General features: G+C 40.5%; 1 protein-coding gene across 1 annotated transcript; it reads right to left on the bottom strand.

Annotated features, from left to right (window-relative positions):
• Positions 1-2543: 2543 nt before the first annotated feature.
• Positions 2544-3227, bottom strand: LOC140889452 (uncharacterized). The gene is made up of 2 exons (XM_073297170.1): positions 2946-3227; positions 2544-2798 (listed from the first exon to the last, which is right to left on the bottom strand). The coding sequence occupies exons 1-2, from the start codon at positions 3225-3227 to the stop codon at positions 2544-2546; spliced, it is 537 nt and encodes a 178-aa protein (XP_073153271.1).
• Positions 3228-15402: the final 12175 nt, after the last annotated feature.

Below are 15402 nucleotides of genomic sequence, written 5' to 3'. Positions count from 1 at the left end.
TCAAGAGTTTCATAGCGTGAGTTGGCGTGTGTTCATCATTCACATGTTGTCTCATTCTCTTGTAGCATGCGCATTCTTACAGCTTATGTTTCAAGTATATTATGTACCGTATTTTGAGTATTACTGCAGCTATTTTTAAACCCTTGTTATTACACTGCTTATACCTGCTAGGTCATTAGACTCACTATGCTTGTTTGTTTTCCAGATGAGGAGGAGTTCCTAGGGACCGAGGGGCAGGATCCTCGAGGTTGAGGACGCTGGCGGTGCAAGGCCCTATGACCGTCGCTGTTTTTATTTAAGTTCCGCAGTAGACTATGTTTTGAAATAAAGGATTTGTCTATGAGTACTTTCAGTATTAGCCAGGACGTGTTTCCCTGTTCTTGAATTTTTATGATTTGAAGTTTGTTATCGCTATTATTGCAACCGTGTGGGATTGCCTTTTATTTTGAAGATTATGGTTATCGCAGCTTGGTTTTCTTTTATCACTTTTACTCCGTTTTTTTAGAACTGCTGTGTGTGACAGGGTGGTTTGTTTATTTTCAAACAAGTCATGATGAATTTTTTTAAAAATCCGAATTTTCTTTAATATTTAATTAAGTTTAGAGGTTAGGGTTGATTCACAACAACTACTAGCCGTCACTGGGCATCGCTACCTGACGCTCCAATAGAGGCGTCAGAAGTCCTTGGAAATCCTGTCATGGCAAAAAAACAACCACGCCATAAAATAAAAACAGGGGTCGGATCCCAGTGCGACAAACCAGTAAATTGCGATGTAAATAAATGACATGTAATAATACCAAGTAAATGCAATTCTATTCAATGCGTGAACGGTAACAATGGAATAACGGATACCAAGTGGAGTACCAACGAATAACGTCAACAACAGTGGCCACCAGTGCCAGGAATGCAGCATCAAATCACTGCTCGTCCATGCACGTAGCTCTAGGAATGCGGTTTGCAAGGCCGCTTGTCCCGAGCTGTCATTTGGGAATGTGGCTAAACCTATCCCACTCGTCCCTCTGATGACTCAATATACATCTCAAGAGTCCAACAAAATATCCATCAAAGGAGTCAAGGCTCAACATGCTATGTCATTCGATTAATGTGACTAGTTGACGAATATCCCTTTTTAATTTATTTAAAAAGAAAATATATTATTTATTTAAAAATAAAAACTAGGGATAATTACTCAACTCAGCACATAATCTCAATTTATGCATGAATGCACATATAGTCATCCAAGACACATAATAGCAATTAACAAAGCACTTAATAAAATTACATGACTTTATAAACATCGTAAGATACCGTTTTGAGCGTACCTCACTGAACACTTAAATTTACCACAATTCTTAAGGACTTTCTGAAGACTCCAAACCTTTGGAAAATATTTATTTCCAAAATTAACTTATATAAAATTCCAACAATTCAACAATTTAGCCTAAAATTCCAAAATAATTTCCAAGGCTAACATATGACAATCCTAAGGCATAATATGATCGAATAACCAATTCTAAAACCTTAGAATTTTCAAAAACTCAATTACCGTTATTCTGAATTTTTTAGAAATTCTATAAAATTCCACAAATTCTTACTTACAGTTTTTAACACATCTAAACATCCAAACATAATTTATTAAGCACTAAAACTCGACAATTCCCAATTAATAAATCTGAAATTTTCGAAATAATGCTTAAATAAATTCTGAAAATAACCAATACCTTAATTCGGCTCAAATATAGCACCTACAACCAACAATTAAACATATATCAATTATTGAAATTCAATTGAACCAAAATACCCAAAATTTTGAAACCCTAGCCACGAAATTACCTCAAAGTTTCAAAACTGAGCTCCAACCAACCTAAATAATCTTCCTCCTAGCCTAAGCAACGATCGGCGGCGGCAACACGGCGGAAAAACGGCTGCTGGGAAAAAGGGGTTCGAATAAACGAGCTCAAAGCTTAACAAAATTGATACCAAAATAAAGATCTCGTCGCAAAGATTCCGGAACTACTTTCGGATTTTAAATTGGGCGAACGACGGCGAAGATATCGGCAAAAGAAGAAACAAAAATTGAAAAGAAAAAGAAGAACAGAGATAGGTGGAATGGTGGAGGAGAGGAGAGAGGAAAGGAATAATATATTATCTTGTATGCATAGGTGTGTGTCTATTTATTTAATTGAGTCCAAACTTGACCCGGTCAATTTTATTCCAACTCTTGTGTTCCATAAAAATTAAATATGTACTTTTCTATCGTCTATATTACGATATTTACTAATACATATTTTTAACACACAATTATTTTATCTAGCTTAATTATTCTAATTTAGCACTTTAAAATAATTAACAATAAATTTTGCCAAATAACTGGTTAATTAATATCGGGTCCTTACAATTCTCCCCTACTAAAAAAAAGATTTCGTCCTCGAAATCAAACACACAGAAGGCAACATACAAAGTGGTTTAAGAATATACTACTGATAATACACAGGAAATTCAGAGTACAAGGAGTAATTCATCACACTCTCAAATAAATGAGGTCATTCCTGACGCATTCTTGCCTCTAACTCACAAGTAGCCTCTTCTTTCCCATGTCTACTCCACTGAACCAAAACTAAAGGAATCGTCTTGTTCCTGAGTTGTTTCTCCTTGCGATCCAAAATTTGCATTGGCTGCTCAACATAGCTAAGGGAACTGTCCAACTCCACATCTTCGGTCCTCAAAACATGAGATGGATCTGGCTCGTACTTCCGCAATATATACACGTGAAATACATCATGTATCAAGGACAAACTCTGCGGCAAGTCCAAACGATAAGCCAAAATACCAATCCTCTCAACAATCGCATAAGGTCCGATATAACGAGGAGCTAACTTACCTTTACGCCCAAATCTCATGGTACCATGAAACAGTGATACTTTCAAGAAAACAAAATCGCCAACTTGAAATTCTAAAGGTCTGCGCCTTTTATTAGCATAGCTGGCTTGACGATCTTGAGCTGCTTTTATCCTTTTCCTGATTAACTCAACTTTGTCTTTCATCTCTTGAAGAAATTCTGGTCCCGACATCAGTCGTTCTTCTATCTCTTCCCAACATATCGGAGACCTACACTTTGTGCCATACAAAGCCTCAAATGGTGTCATTCCAATTGACACTTGGTAACTATTATTGTAAGAGAATTCTACCAGAGATAAGGATTCTTGCCAACCACCACTGAAATCCATTACAACAGCTCGCAACAAATCTTCGAGTGTCTGAATGTTCTCTCAGACTGACCATCTGTCTGTGGGTGATAAGCAGTACTCATTGCCAACTTTGAACCCAAAGCTGATTGTAGACTACCCCAAAATTTTGAAGTAAATCAAGGATCACGATCTGATACTATAGTCACTGGCACACCATGCAATCTCACTATATGATCAATGTAAAACCTTGCCATTTTCTTATAGGTACTAGTACGATCATAAGGAATGAAATGGGCTAATTTCGACAATCTATCAACAATCACCCAAATTGCATCACAACCACGACTGGAACGAGGCAGATGAGTCACGAAATCTATAGCAATGTGTTTCCAATTCCATTGTGGAACTTCCAAACTATGTAACATACCACTAGGTCTCATTCTTTCAGCCATAACTTGTTGGCACGTTAAACACTTAGCCACAAAATCGGATATCTCTTTCTTCATACCTTCCCACCAATAGTGAGATCTCAGGATATGATGCATTTTTATTATTCCTGGGTGCACGCTATGACGACTACAATGTGATTCATGCAGTAAAGCTTCTTTCAAATCAATCAAATTTGGAACCACAAGTATTCCATTATAGCGCAACCATCCATCTGAAGAAACATTGAACTTGTCTGACTGTCCTGTTTGAGCTATTTATTTCAATCTGTGGATGTGAGGATCAGTCCTGTGAGCTTCTTTGATGTTAGAAATTAACTGTGGTTCGACTTGGATAGATGAAACTATAAAGTAGTCACCACTCGGTTGATACGTCCATCCCGAAGTACCCAAATGTTCGTGAACCTTGTAGATGGTAAGAGATTCCAACATAGCATTCTGAACTTTTCTGCTGAGAGCATCTACAACTTGATTCATTAGCCCTTGCTGATATTGGATCTCACAATCAAAGTCCTTAAGCAATTCCATCCATCTACTTTGTCTCATATTTAAATCAGATTGTGTGAAAAGATATTTCAGACTTTTGTGATCAGAATAAATCACAAACTATTCACCATACAGATAATGATGTCATATTTTCAGTGCAAACACAATGGCCGCCAACTCTAAGTCATGAACTGGATATCTGGTCTAATGTGGCTTTAATTGACGGGATGCATATGCAATTACTCGCCTGTTCTGCATTAATACACAACCCTGTCCATTAAGAGAAGCATATGTACACACAACAAATCTACCTGAGCCTGAAGGTAAGGCTAACACTGGAGCTGTGGTCAATTTTTCTTTCAAAATTTGGAAATAAGACTCACACTCCTTAGTCCACATAAAAAGATGATCCTTTTGTGTCAGTTGGGTAATAGGTTTGGCTATACTAGAGAATCCTTCAATAAAACGTCTATAATAACCAGCTAAACCCAAGAAACTACGAATTTCAGAAACATTGCTCGGTCTTGGCCAACTGATAACAGCCTCAACTTTACTAGGATCAACGGAGATTCCTTGAGCTGATATAACATGACCTAATAACACCACTCTTTCCAACCAGAATTCACACTTTGAAAACTTTGCATAAAACTGAGCTGCCCTAAGCGTTTGCAGAACAAGTTTCAAGTGTTCTTTGTGTTCCTTTTTCGACTTTGAATAAATCAGAATGTCATCAATAAAGACAATAACAAATTTGTCGATGAATTCTTGGAACACACGGTTCAGTAAGTCCATAAAAACAGCTGGCGCATTAGTCAATCCAAAAGGCATGACTAAAAACTCAAAATATCCATAACGAGTCCTAAAAGCTGTCTTAGGAACATCTTCTTCTCTAACTCGGAGCTGATGATAACCAGAACGAAGATCAATTTTGGAATACACCGATGTACCCTGTAATTGATCGAACAGATCATCGATACGTGGCAGAGGATATTTATTTTTCACTGTAGCACGGTTCAACTACCTGTAATCGATACACATTCGCATTGTTCCATCTTTCTTCTTTACAAACAGGATTGGAGCTCCCCAAGGCAACATAATTGGTCTGATATAGCCCTTCTCCATAAGATCCTGCAATTGTTCCATAAGTTCTTTCAACTCAGCTGGGGCTAAACGGTATGGTGCTATAGAAATAGGATTCATTCATGGCATTAAATCAATGCTGAAATCTATTTCTCTTTGAGGCAAAAAGCTTGGAATACCATCTGGAAACACATCAGGAAAATCTCTAACAACAAGAATGTCTGACACTGTCAATCATATTTCCTGGGTTGCGTCAAGAGCATAAATCATGAACCTTTCATTCTCAGCTGATAACAATCGGAAAATTTCCATTGCTGATACCAATGGTATACGAGACTACGAATCACTACCATAAAAATTCCATTTACTACCATAGAACGGCCTGAATCTCACAACTCCGTGAAAACACGGTAGCTCGATAACTAGTCAATGTATCCATACCCAGAATACAATCGAAATCGGACACAGATAATTTGATTAGATTAGTTATCATAATATTTTCATCGAATATAATCATGCAATTCAAGACTATCTCATGAGACCTCAAATAGACGCCAGCAGGAGTAGAAACAGACAAGGTATCCATCAAAGATGTAGTAGCAATCTCATACTCATCGATGAACTTATCAGATAAAAATGAATGAGATGCCCCAGTGTCTACTAAAATACGTGCAGAGTGATCAAATATGTAACAAATACCTGCAATAACACCTCCTGTTGCATCTCTAGCTTGATCTTGCGTCAGTGCATGCACCTGAGCCTGCTGTGGCCCTGGAAATTGCTGCTGATGTGGACCTCTAGGTGGTGGATGGCTGGACTGATGTGATGACTGAGCAGGAGCATATGGTCTGACTGCTGGTCCTCTAGGACCCTGACTATACTATGGAGGCCGAAATTTTTGTTTCCCACCATTAGGACAAACTCTAGCATAGTGCCCTGTCTGATCACAAACATGACAAGTTCCTTGGACTCCAACACACTGAGCAGTGAAGTGCTTACCTCCAAAACGGTCACAAAACACATCATTGGCTCTACCAGTTGATCCCCCAAATGGACCTCCTCCACGACCACTGGAGCTTGAGGAACTGCTTTGAGATTTCTTCTTAAATTGTTTCCCCTTGCTTTGAATTTCTGCTGCTGTAGTGACCCTGCATGGAATCATCTACTAACTGGCAACTAATATCATGCATTAAACTTAATACAGCAAAATACTTAACAGAGTAAAAACGTGCGGAAACTTAACCATAATTTACATATCAGCTTAGTAATATAATCCAGGCTTAAATCTGTAGTGATACAACCATATCGAAATTCTTAAAAGTAACATTATACAGCTAATAAATCATGCTGTATAAAAACTTTCAAAGCTCCTGCTCCCTAGTCTTGCCTTGAACTACCAGTTCCGTCCATCCTGCGACCTGACCCATGGAATAGGGTGTCCAAGATAACAACTAGGACGTGAGCGCTACGCCCAGTACATAGACATGAGTAAACATATGTATATAGTGCATGCAACATGATGACTGGTAAAAGATCATCTGAAAAGTCATGCTCAGAACTGGCGCCATATGAGTGCTGCCACCGCACGGATCAACCTTTGGGTGCAACCACACTCGTCTAGTACACCAGAGTAGACAGACATAAATGCCCCCGCCGTCGCGGTACTCTCAGTGACAGACTATCGAGTATAGAGCTGAGCGGCTCTATAATCAGGTATAACAAGGTATAGGCTCAACGTGTATATGCACATGACATATGAGTATAGAAGACGGTAAAGCATACATCATGCCATATAATAATGCCAAATAAATGCAACATATAAACATGTATACTCGCTGGCAATCTCAGTCAATGTGTACGTACCTCTAGGCTAGTTCAAGTATAATAGGATCCTAGGTTCCAAGCCTATATTCAAAAATTCATCGTATCACTACATTAATTCTATAAGCCTTAACTAAGCTAATAAGTACTCCCAAAACTTAAATAGATTCCCGGACCATACCTTCGTCTGTAGTTAGCCCTTTGGAGTCGCTAGTCCTGGATGACTATAACCACACCTTGGTTATTCCAGAACCTTTATTATAACCGATAGGGCCCTCAAGTGTATATCTCACACTATATAACTAAAGAAGGAAACTCGGGAATTCGTAATTGAAAATAAACTTTGAACGGCCCTATTTATAGCCAAATTTCTCGGCCAGGATCGGAACTTCCGATTTCAGAATCGGAGCTTCCGATCTAGCTCATTGCGTGCATGTCTGCCACGCCAGGATCGGAACTTCCGATCTACGATTGGAGCTTCCGATCTGCTCTATGATCAACACTTGTCAAAACTCGCGATTGAGTCATCGATCATTTCTGGCAGCTGGGGATCGGAACTTCCGTTCCAGGATCGGAGCTTACTATCCAGGATCGGAGCTTACTATCTAGGATCGGAGCTTACTATCTGGGATCGGAGCTTACTATCCGGCCCAAAATTAAAAAGCCCAAATTTTACTTCTGATGTCCAATAACACTCCGAAATTGGTTAAATACCAACCCTTAATCATGTTTAACATATTATTATCTTAAAATGGTTTCTGGGTTACTACATTCTCCCCACCTTTAGATATTTCGTCCGCGAAACAACATCTAAAGACAAATCAAGATAACAATATGAAACATCAAACCATGTCTTATTACAACAACGGTAATTACATCTTACATGGTAATCAAAAATACAAAGCAAACAACTCAGGATATTCTGCTCGCATACGACTCTCAGTTTCCCAAGTTGCTTCTTCAACGCCTCGGCGCTGCCACTGTACCATCACAAGTGGTATAGTCTTGTTCCGAAGAACTTTCTCCTTCCTGTCTAGGATACAGATTGGTCGTTCAACAAAAGACAGATCTGGCTCTAGCTGAATATCAGTAGACTGAATCACATGAGATTCATCAGCTATGTACTGTCGAAGCAACGACACATGAAAAACATTGTGTATACTGGAAAGAGATGGCAGTAAAGCCAAACGATAAGCAACATCTCCGATCTTCTCCAGTATCTGGAAAGACCCAATGTAACGAGGAGACAACTTGCCTTTCACACCGAATCTCATCACCTTCCTGAAAGGTGATACTCGCAGAAAAACATATTCACCAGGCTCAAACTGAAGTGGCCTGCGGCGAATATTCGCATAACTGGCTTGTCTATCTTGAGCAACTTTGATCCTATGCTTGATCAAATCTACCTTGTCTACAATCTGCTGCACCAATTCAGGACCCTTGACTTGCCGTTCCCTGACTTCATCCCAGAATAACGGAGTACGACACCGTCGACCATACAATGCCTCGAAAGGTGCCATATCAATACTACGATGATAACTGTTATTGTAGGCAAATTCAATCAAAGGTAACTGATCCTGCCAAGATAAACCAAAAGTCCATGACAGAAGAACGTAGCATATCCTCCAGCGTACGAATAGTGCGCTCTGACTGCCCATCAGTCTTCGGATGATACGCAGTGCTCAAACTCAGAGTGGTACCCAACGCCTGCTGAAAACTACCCCAAAAACGTGAAGTAAATCGCGGATCTCTATCACTGACAATACTCACTGGAATCCCATGTAATTGCACAATCTCCTGGATATATAAGCGTGCCATGCAATCATAAGAATACTCCCGGTTATAAGGAATAAAGTGTGCTGATTTCGTCAAACGGTCAACAACGACCCAGATAGCATCACACTGACGTGACGTCATAGGTAAGTGGGTGACAAAATCCATAGTTACGTGCTCCCACTTCCATTCGGGAATCTCAAGATTCTGCAGTAATCCACCTAGTCGTCGATGTTCAGCCTTGACCTATTGACAAACCAAACATCTCGAAACAAATTGATACACACTTCGCTTCATCCCCTTCCACCAGAATCTAGTTCGCAAGTCCTTATACATTTTCATACTTCCAGGATGAACTGATAATATCGACTCCTGTAAGCTTGAGATAGAATATCATTCCTGAGCTCCGCAACATTAGGTACAACCACTCTATTGGATAGGCACAATAAACCATCTGCCTGAAAATGGAATCCAGATGTATTAACTCCATTGGCTAGACATGCCAATCGCTGAGTCTTAACATCAGATATCTGAGCATCTCTGATCCGAGAATACAATGCGGGCTCAGATAGAATAGTATACAAACGAATCCCATTCCTCCCTTTCTTGTGCTTGAGCGTAAAACTCAATGAATAGCACTCTTGAATCATATGAGATATTTCATTAGTCTGAAGTGCAGACAGTCTCACCTGCCGACTCAAGGCATCAGCAGTAAGATTAACAGAACCTGGATGATATTTGATTTCACAATCATAATCCTTCAGAAGATCCATCCAGCGTCTCTGTCGCATATTCAACTCTGCCTGAGTGAATAAATACTTCAAACTCTTGTGATCCGTAAATATCTCAAATTTCTCGCCATAAAGATAATGTCTCCAAATCTTGAGCGCAAATACAATGGCGGCTAACTCGAGATCATGCACTGGATAGTTATTCTCATGCATCTTCAACTGTCGAGAAGCATAGGCAATAAAATGTCCATGCTGTGTCAACACACATCCCAACCCCTGACCAGAGGCATCAGTATAAACAACATAACCTCCTGATCCAGAAGGTAGAGCTAGCACAGGTGCAGTAGTAAGACGTCTACGCAGCTCGTGAAATGACTCCTCACAATCCGAGGACCAAATGAAGGTAACATCTTTCCGAGTAAGCTGAGTCAAAGGCCTGGCCAACTGTGAAAAATTCTCGATGAACCGACGGTAATATCCCGCTAGACCCAAGAAACTACGAATCTCAGCAACCGTTGTCAGACGAGACCAGTTCAGCACTGCCTCTATCTTACTAGGATCAACAGATATCCCTTCACTTGAAATCACATGACCGAGAAATACTACCCGATCAAGCCAGAATTCACACTTGCTCAATTTCGCATATAGCTGCTTATCTCGTAACATCTGTAGAACAATCCTCAAATGTTGTGCATGCTCATCCTTGTCATGAGAATAAACAAGAATATCATCTATAAAGACGATGACAAATCTATCCAGATAATCTCGAAATACCTGATTCATCAGATTCATAAAGACTGCCGGTGCATTCGTCAAACCGAATGGCATCACCAGAAACTCATAATGCCCGTATCTGGTCCTGAAAGCAGTCGTAGATATATCTGAGTCTCGTACCCGCATCTGATGGTATCCAGATCTCAGATCTATCTTTGAATAAACAGAAGTACCCTGTAGTTGATCGAACAGATCATCAATTCGCGGCAAAGGATACTTATTCTTGATGGTGACACGATTCAAATGCCTGTAATCAATACATAATCGCATCGATCCATCCTTCTTCTTGACAAACAAAACAGGTGCTCCCCACGGAGAAACACTCGGACGAATATATCCCTTATCAAGAAGATCTTGCAACTACTGTTTCAATTCCCTCATCTCTGACGGTGCCAGACGATAAGGTGCTCGGGATATAGGCGTAGTTCCTGGTACTAGATCAATACCAAATTCAACCTCTCGAATCGGAGGAAAACCAGGAATCTCATCAGGGAATACGTCAGGAAACTCGCTGACAACCGGTAGCTGATCAATACCCGTACTACTCATGGACATATCAACTGCATAGATGAGGTAGCCCTCCCCACCTGACTCCAAGACATGACATGCCTTCAGAGCCGAAACAAGTGGCATCGGAGGTCGCGCACCCTCACCATAAAAGTACCAGCTATCACCCTCAACGGGATGAAACTGTACCAGACGCTGATAACAATCCACAGTAGCGTGATACAAAGTCAGCATATCTATTCCCAAAATACAATCAAAATCCATCATCGCTAATATCATCAAATTAGCCGATAACACATTACCCTCAAATTCCAGAAGGCAACCCATCACTAGACGCTTAGTTACTACCTCCTGCTCCAACGGAGTAGATACAACTAAATCCATATCTAATGATACGTAAGGTAATCTATGTCTCTTAACGAAGCGACTAGAAATAAAGGAATGCGATGCTCCAGTATCAATTAATACAAGTGCAGGAATACCACATAACAAGAAGTTACCTGCCAACATGCGATCGCTTCCCTCAGTAGCCTGCTCCTGAGACAGAGCAAACACCTGCCCTTGAGTCTGGGGACGAAAACCAGAAGAACTCTGTGGTGCTGGCTGCTGACGTGGAAAAGTAGAAGCTTGAGATCCAACCTGGGATCCCGATCCACTAGCAAAACTCATACGCTGAGGACAATCTCTCCGCAGATGTCCCTGCTGACCACAAATATAACACGCCCCAGTAGCTCTCCGACATGAAGCTGCAGGATGCTTCCCACCACAGTGGCTACAAAACTCCTCCTTCTTCTTCTTATTCCCAAAGCGGAAAGTACCTCGTGAACCACGAGAACCAGACGAAGTAGTAGGAGTAGAAGAAGACGTAGGTACAGATGACACAACAGATTGAGCTCGAGGCTCAACAAATCCACTAGGCTGTGCTGGCATCATCAACTGTCCACGCCTGTTGCTGGTCTCCACAAGACGGCAACGGTTCACCAAAGTCTCATAAGATACCGGGTCATCACAGACGACAACCTGAGAGTAGATATCTTGGTTCAGGCCTTGCAGAAAGATATCATACTTCGACGCATCACTCGCATTAATATGGGGACTGAAAGGTAGCAGATCAAGAAATCGCTGCTAATACTGATCAATAGTCATTGATCCTTGCCTCAAAGTAAGCAACTCCATAGATCGTGCTTGGCGAACAGCCGGAGGAAAATATAATTTCTGAAACTCCCGACAAAAATCCCCCCAAGTCACCTGTCCTCTCTCAGTACGTGCCTGAGCAACCTTGGCATCCCACCAAAAACGTGCTCTATCCTCTAGAACAAATTCCAGAACTTTCAGTTTCTGCTCCTCAGTACACTCGAAAGCTCGGAACGTGCTCTTAAGTTTAGACATCCAGCTTCTAGCTTGTTCAGGATTCTTGCCTCCCACTAAGGGTTTCGGTCCTACCTGCATAAATTTATTAATAGTATAGCGACGTCGACCCTCATGAGGACGATGTTGATTATCCTGATGATGATGGCGACGATGATGATGACCACTTCCCTGGCCAACACTACCGTGACTCTCGTCAGCCATATCCTGAAAAGAATTGCACATTAAAATCCCAAATGCGCAAGAATTACTCAAGACTAAACTAAATCCCAAGTACTAATCCCAAAATCTATGCATGCTCTGATACCAAAAATGTAGTGACCCTGCATGGAATCATCTACTAACTGGCAACTAATATCATGCATTAAACTTAATACAGCAAAATACTTAACAGAGTAAAAACTTGCGGAAACTTAACCATAACTTACATATCAGCTTAGTAATATAATCCAGGCTTAAATCTGTAGTGATACAACCATATCGAAATTCTTAAAAGTAAACATTATACAGCTAATAAATCATGCTGTATAAAAACTTTCAAAGCTCCTGCTCCCTAGTCCTGCCTTGAACTACCAGTTCCGTCCATCCTGCGACCTGCCCCATGGAATAGGGTGTCCAAGATAACAATTAGGACGTGAGCGCTACGCCCAGTACATAGACATGAGTAAACATATGTATATAGTGCATGCAACATGATGACTGGTAAAAGATCATCTGAAAAGTCATGCTCAGAACTGGCGCCATATGAGTGCTGCCACCGCACGGATCAACCTCTGGGTGCAACCACACTCGTCTAGTACACCAGAGTAGACAGACATAAATGCCCCCGCCGTCGCGGTACTCTCAGTGACAGACTATCGAGTATAGAGCTGAGCGGCTCTATAATCAGGTATAACAAGGTATAGGCTCAACGTGTATATGCACATGAAATATGAGTATAGAAGACGGTAAAGCATACATCATGCCATATAATAATGCCAAATAAATGCAACATATAAACATGTATACTCGCTGGCAATCTCAGTCAATGTGTACGTACCTCTAGGCTAGTTCAAGTATAATAGGATCCTAGGTTCCAAGCCTATATTCAAAAATTCATCGTATCACCATAAATTCTATAAGCCTTAACTAAGCTAATAAGTACTCCCAAAACTTAAATAGATTCCCGGACCATACCTTCGTCCGTAGTTAGCCCTTTGGAGTCGCTAGTCCCGGATGACTATAACCACAACTTGGTTATTCCAGAACCTTTATTATAACCGATAGGGCCCTCAAGTGTATATCTCACACTATATAACTGAAGAAGGAAACTCGGGAATTCGTAATTGAAAATGAACTCTGAACGGCCCTATTTATAGCCAAATTTCTCGGCCAGGATCGGAACTTCCGATTTCGGAATCGGAGCTTCCGATCCAGCTCATTGCGTGCATGTCTACCACGCCAGGATCGGAACTTCCGATCTACGATCGGAGCTTCCGATCTGCTCTATGATCAACAGTTGTCAAAACTCGCGACTGAGTCATCGATCATTTCTGGCAGCTGGGGATCGGAACTTTTGTTCCAGGATCGGAGCTTCCGTTCCGATCGGAGCTTACTATCCAGGATCGGAGCTTACTATCTAGGATCGGAGCTTACTATCCGGCCCAAAATTAAAAAGCCCAAATTTTACTTCTGAAGTCCAATAAAACTCCGAAATTGGTTAAATACCAACCCTTAATCATGTTTAACATATTATTATCTTAAAATGGTTTCTGGGTTACTATAGCTGCCTCCGCTGCTGAGATACGTGTGAAGGTGAATATGCCGATAAAGGTCGGTATAGAGGTGCACCTGACGACATTGGAGCATTACTCCCAAAGTTCTGAGGATACATAGGATTATGCTAGGAATCTTCCAATAGTAAACCTTCCTCTATTTCCTTTGCACTCTCAACAGCAGCAGCATAATTAGTAGGCTTACTAGTCTTCACCAAGGTGTCACTAGTAAAAAAGTGGGTTTTTACTTCGCCAATTTTTACTTCGGCATTCAATAATTACGAAGTAATATATAACCATCAACTTCGGTAATAATACTAGCGAAGTAAACACACACCTTTTACTTCGGAGTTTAAAAAACACGGGCTTCACTAACAATTTTAAGTAAAATTTTACTTCGGCATATTATATTTAGTGAAGTAATATGATTTAAAAATAATTTTAAATTGAAAAGTTATGAAGTAAAAACATGAATCGGAACCTAGTACTTTAATCTCCCTTTCACCTTCATTTCTTTCTATCTCCCGTAAAAAAACCTCCAAACTCCCGATTCCTTTCTTCTTCAACCCTAGCGTCCAGCGGCTGCAGGGGATTATCCCTCGTCTTCCACCTCAGTGGAGTCGGAGTTTGATGCCAAGGTGTTCCGCCACAACTTGACTAGGAACAAGAACTACAATCACAAGGGTTTTGGGTAGAAAAAGGAGACTCTCGAGCGAATGGGTCAAGATTATACCCGTATGTCGCAATCGTAAGGTGTTCCCTGAATCGAAGGAAAAGAGTTCAAATCGCGCGTTTGAAGCTGATGCTCGAGGGATGTTTCTCAGCGTGCGAATGCGCTTTGATTCCCGCTGATTTTTTTGGTATTCTCGATTTTCTGTAGTTTTATTTCTAAGAGTAAGTTAGTACTTCCAATTTATGACTAATTTCAGATCGATTCTCAGGGCTTTGGTGTATAAACTCAATTCAGCTTGGTGGTGGATCCGAAGGTGGTGGTTCAAAGATTTCAACTTCCACTTTGAAGCGGAAAACTCCTTCAGATTTGCGGGTAATATTTGTGTTATGCGATGTAGACTGCACATACAAGGGTGATATGAAAGAATGACGTATATGTCGTTTGATTTGCTGAATGGAATCGGCTTTAATTAACAAGATATTATGTGTGACATAGTAAACACTTTTACTAATTATGGCTTTTTCCCCTTTTTGGTAGGGAGATCTACTGAAAAGAAGGAATATATTGGAGCTTCTCGATGAAACTCCAGCTCCAGTTCTTTGTTCCATGTGGTAAATTTTCTTTCAAAGTTATGTTAGGTTTATGTGGATTTTTTTTGCATAAGTATTGAATTCCTTGTTACTGTAGAAACGCAGATGGAGACCATTTTGGGTCTAAGAAATATGACTCATCTAAAGCACCTAGATACATTGACACACGGATGGATGAACTATTTCCAGTCGCTAAAAGCAATATCATCCT

The sequence above is a fragment of the Henckelia pumila genome, chromosome 3 (assembly GCF_033568475.1).
Source record: "Henckelia pumila isolate YLH828 chromosome 3, ASM3356847v2, whole genome shotgun sequence".
Lineage (NCBI taxonomy): Eukaryota > Viridiplantae > Streptophyta > Magnoliopsida > Lamiales > Gesneriaceae > Henckelia > Henckelia pumila.
This window is presented reverse-complemented; position numbering and strand designations above follow the sequence as displayed.